At 44.0% G+C, this 5,301-nt stretch overlaps 1 protein-coding gene across 1 annotated transcript in view; it reads right to left on the bottom strand.

Moving 5' to 3' along the window:
* Positions 1-5,301, bottom strand: part of UTP4 (UTP4 small subunit processome component) — a 47,080-nt gene that overhangs the window by 30,736 nt on the left and 11,043 nt on the right. The window contains exon 6 of the mRNA XM_017539224.2: positions 3,517-3,728. Within this exon, the coding sequence (XP_017394713.1) occupies positions 3,517-3,728 (212 nt within the window). The remainder of the gene's footprint in view (positions 1-3,516; positions 3,729-5,301) is intronic.

Here is a 5,301-nt window from a genome sequence, read left to right as displayed (position 1 = left end):
AAAAAAAAAAAAAAAAGAAAGAAACACTGATGGTGATGACTTGATGACTTCTAGAGGACATTCAGGGGGTCAGGGAGATTCTCCTGCCTCAGTCTAGGCTGGAGTGCAGTGACACAATCAGGGCTCACTGCAGCCTCAACTTCCTGGCCTCAAGTGATCCTCACATTTCAGCCCCACAGGTAGTGAGAAAGACAGGCATGAGCCATCATGCCTGGCTAATTCTTTTGAATTTTAGTAGGTCTTGCTATATTGTCTAGGCTGGTCTTGAACTCCTGAGCTCAGGTGATCCTGCACCTTGGCCTCCCAAAGTACTGGGATCACAGGTTGAGCCACTGCACCAAGCCTCCAAAGATAGTCTATGTGTACACCAGCCCCTCCTTTTCTTTCTTCTTTTTTTTTTAAGATGAAGTCTTGCTCTTCCTCCATCACTCTCAGCTCACTGCAACTTCTGCCTCTGGGTTCAAGCAATTCTCCTGCCTCAGCCTCCCAAGTAGCTGGGACTACAAGTGCATACCATTCGTACCTGACTAATTTTTGTATTTTTGGTAGAGACAGGGTTTCACCATGTTGGCCAGTCTGGTCTCTTAACTCCTGGCCTCAAGTGATCCACCCGCCTCGGCTTCCCAAAGTGCTGAGATTACAGGCGTCAGCCATCCCACCTGGCTCCTCCTTTTCTTAAATATTATTATGTACTGTATTAATGCATTATAACACTGTTCTACTTTTTCCTCTTAACAATATATCCCAGAAATTGTTCCACAGCAGTAAATATACACCTTCCTTGTCCTTTAAAATAGCTCCATAATATTTAATTACATTTTTTTCTTTTTGAGAGGGAGTCTCCCTCTGTTGCCAGGCTGGAGTGCAGTGGTGTGATCTCAGCTAACTGCAACCTCCGCCTCCCGGGTTCAAGTAATTCTCCTGCTTCAGCATCCCCAATAGCTGGGACTACAGGTGCGCATCACCACACCCAGATAATTTTTGTATTTTTAGTAGAGACAGGGTTTCACCATGTTGGCCAGGATGGTCTCAATCTCTTGACCTTGTGATCTGCCCGCCTTAGTCTCCCCAAAGTGCTGGGATTACAGGTGTGAGCCACCATGCTTGGCCTGAGTAATTACACTTTAAGTGGTACTAAATTTAATAATTAACTCTTTTTTTTTTGACATGAAGTCTCACTCTGTTTCCAAGGCTGTAGCGCAGTGGCGTGATCTTGGCTCACTACAACCACTATCTCCCAGGTTTAAGTGATTCTCCTGCCTCAGCCTCCTGAGTAGCTGGGACTACAGGCACACACCACCATGACTGGCTTTTTGTATTTTTAGTAGAGATGGGGTTTTCCCATGTTGGCCAGGCTGGTCTCGAACTCTGGAGCTCAGGCAATCACCCTCCTTGGTCTCCCAAAGTGCTGTGAGCCACTGCACCCAGCCAATAGTTAATTCTTAAGTATAATAATTACAAGTGTTGGGGATGAAAACTCTATTTTTAAAGGGGAATTTTTTGGAGGCCAAGGTGGGTGGATCACCTGAGGTTGGGAGTTCAAGATCAGCCTGACCAACATGGTGAAACCCTGTTTATAAAAAAAAAAAAAAAAAAAGGTGAGAAACCCTTTTTAAAAAAAAAAAAAAAAAAAAAATCATCAAGGGGAATTTATCCCACTCATTTCAATTTATACCACTATTATCATTTATATGTGACATTAAATGTTTTTCAGGGCTTTAACATGTATCAAACTGTTCTCAGAAAAGCTGTGAAATGGAATAGGAACACTACACTAGAATATGGATGTCAGCACGTAGGATAGCACGTAATTCTCAAACGAAGGAGGTAAAGAACAAAGAATCTAGTCAACAAATAAAATTACTTTCCATGTCTCACTGCTAAAATACTCAAAGGTTTCTAAACGAGAATGCATGTTACCAGTCTTGTACAATATTTACGTCATAGAAAATAATAGGCTGAGTGTGATGGCTCACACCTGTAATCTCAGCACTTTGGGAGGCTGAGTTGGGTGGATCACTTGAGGTCAGGAGGGAGACCAGCCTGGTCATCACGGTGAAACCCCATTTCTACAAAAAAATATAAAAATTAAACAGGTGTGGTGGCGGGTGCCTGTAATCCCACCTACTATGGAAGCTGAGGCAGCAGAATTGCTTGAACCCAGGAGGCAGAAGTTTCAGTGAGCTGAGATCATGCCACTGCACTCCAGCCTGGCTGACAGAGCAAGACTCTGTCTCAAAGAAAATAGGCCAGGCAAGGTGGCTCATGCCTATAATCCCAGCAGCAGTTTGGGAGGCAGAGGCAGTGGATCACATGAGGTCAGGAGTTCCAGAATAGCCTGGCCAACATGGTGAAACCAAGTCTCTACTAAAAATACAAAAAATAGCCAGGTATGATGGTGGGTGCCTGTAATCCCAGCTACTGGAAAGGCTGAGGCAGGAGAATCACTTGAACCCGGGAGGCAGAGGTTGCAGTGAGCCTAGATCGCACCACTGCACTCCAGCCTGGGTGACAAGAGCAAAATTCTGTCTCTAAATAAATAAATAGCAATAATAATACTAAGTCAGGGCCAGGTGTGGTCGCTCATGCCTGTAATCCCAGCACTTTGGGAGGCTGAGACAGGCAGATCACGAGGTCAGGAGATCGAGACCATCCTGGTCAACAAGGTAAAACCCCATCTCTACTAAAATTACATGAAAAAAAATTTAACTGGGCGTGCTGGCACACACCTATAGTCCCAGCTACTCCGGAGGCTGAGGCAGGAGAATTGCTTGAACCCAGGAGGCGGAGACTGCCGTGAGCCGAGATCACGCCACTGCACTACAGCCTGGGCGACAGTGCAACACTCCATCTCAAAAAAAAAACAAAAAAAAAACTAAATAAGAAGTTTTGGCCAGGTGTGGTGATTCCTGCCTATAATCAGAGGCTGAGATGGGAGTACCCCCAGCCCAGGAATTCAAGACCACCTTGGGCAACATAGGGAGACCCTCATCTCTATTTTCCTAAAAAAGTAAATTAAAAATAAATATATAAAAAGGTTCTATAAGAGAAGAATTCATGTTACGAAAGGGAAAGAGGCATATCTGTTCAACACAAATCTACTTGAGGATTAATAAAACAGAAGAAAATAAACATTTTCAAAATCACTAAAAAGTTATCTTCTAATGTTCCAAAACAGGAAGCAGGAGAGTAGCTGGACAGAGAGGGAAACAGTACTTCTCAAGATTCTTCTAAGCTGCTGCGCCCTATCTACAATCAGACTGGATGAACTGGAGGTGAGGAGTGTCTGATGAAAATCTCCCTGGTAACTAATCTCTGGGAGAATCCTGTACTCTCTAATCAAATGTTAGATACTATGGAAACAATGTGGGTTTTCAGATGCATTTTCCTAAACTTACCTTCCTCCAGTACAACATCAAGATCAGGAACCAGTGTTCATGGCACATCACTGTGGCTGTTTTCTCTATTCAAACCTCAGGTTGTACATCAACCGCTCAAAACAGGGACTGTACTCACGTTGGCTACGGCAATGGACTGCACGTCAGCATTAGCGATGAGATGGCTCTTCACTAGCGTCCCAGTGGCTGAGTCCCAGAACTGCACCTTCCCAGCAGAGTCCACACTTATGACAGTGCCATCTGATAAGAAGGCAACACCCCACACGATGCACTTCCGCTTAGACACACCCATATATTGCCTGTCCACAATCATCTTATGAACAGCGCTGCCTGAAAAAATCAGAAAAACACATCTTCGAATGGTACTTATTTCTCTGTCAGTCTTCAAAACCCAACTGCGGCCAAGGTGAGAGGATCACTTGAGCCCAGGGAGTTTGAGGCCAGCCTAGGCAACAAAGTGAGACCTTGTCTCCGAGAAACAAAACATAACAAATCTGCCTGTGGTAAGCATGGTATGGTAGGTGAGCTGACTGAACACAGCCAGCCTGTAAATGGTGGTTCTGGTGAACCTGATCTCAGAACTCCAGAATGGTTACCTGAAGAGAAGGGGCATGGGGAAAGCCTAATGCGAATGAGACAGAAGGCGAGAGGGAGGAAGCGAGGGGAGAGAATGAGAACAGAATCCCCTTTTGGGGTGGTGAAATGGAAAGATACATTTGGGACATTCACTTAAAGCTGGCCAACTGCACACATACAATACACTCTGCTCTTTTCCAAAATCCCACAGGAAAGGGAGAGAATAGTCACAAAATCTAGGAAATTGGAAAACAGACAAGTAGTGACAACCGACTTAGCAAAGCCCTGAAACTAAGTCCTAGGTCAGCCAAGAGGAAAGCCAAGCAGCCACCTGATTTGTACTATAGAATCCTTAAAAGACTCAGGAAGTAGGGACCCCATATATTCTAGAAAAGGAGAAAGTGGGGCTTCAAAGGAAGGATCCATTTACAGCTGGTAGATCCCTCAGATAGCCATGCCCTAAGAAGCTAGGAAGCTCCCAAAATGCACATAGCAGAAGACTGGAGACACCGTCTGAGGAGGGTTATCAGGCAGAAACAATATATGAAAACCAGGATTAAGTGAACATTTCTCATTGAAAGTTGAGAATATCATTCTTTTTTTTCCTTTAGAACGATCTTACTTAAAATTATTGCTGTCAGGTAAAAAAAAAAAAAAAAAAAATAGGTAAAAAAAAAAAAAAAAAAAAAAAAAAAAAAAGAATGCTGATAGCCAGGCCAATACTCACCGGGCAGGAGGATGAAAAACCATTTCTGGGGAACATAACTGGCACAAGAGAAAAGATATGAAGATTCTGGCTTCATGGCTACCCTGAATAAGCAGTCTAGCCAGATCATTCTTCAGTGAAACCCAAGCTCAGTAAGCCACATGATGCAGTGATGAGATGATCGCCAGACATGTAAGGAAAGCCTTTAATGTGAAAGGTAGAGGCCAAAGGGACTAACAGAAACAAAATAACAGGGAGGAAACAGGCAGAGTGAAAAACACTTGACAATTACTAATAGCCTTAGAAAGATAAGAGTTTCTGTGTAATGAAACAAAAAAAAGAATGCTATAAAAATGAACATTCAGGAAACAAAAAAGAACTTTGAAAATGTCAAAAATTGGTCGGGCGCAGTGGTTCAAGCCTGTAATCCCAGCACTTTGGGAGGCCGAGGCGGGTGGATCATGAGGTCAAGAGATTGAGACCATCCTGGTCAACATGGTGAAACCCCGTCTCTACTAAAAATACGAAAAATTAGCTGGGCATGGTGGCACGTGCCTGTAATCCCAGCGACTCAGGAGGCTGGGGCAGGAGAATCGCCTGAACCCGGGAGGCGGAGGTTGC

Source organism: Cebus imitator, unplaced genomic scaffold (genome assembly GCF_001604975.1).
Source record: "Cebus imitator isolate Cc_AM_T3 unplaced genomic scaffold, Cebus_imitator-1.0 Scaffold118, whole genome shotgun sequence".
Lineage (NCBI taxonomy): Eukaryota > Metazoa > Chordata > Mammalia > Primates > Cebidae > Cebus > Cebus imitator.
The sequence above is the reverse complement of the archived record's forward strand: the minus strand, read 5'-3'. Positions and strand labels throughout refer to the sequence as shown.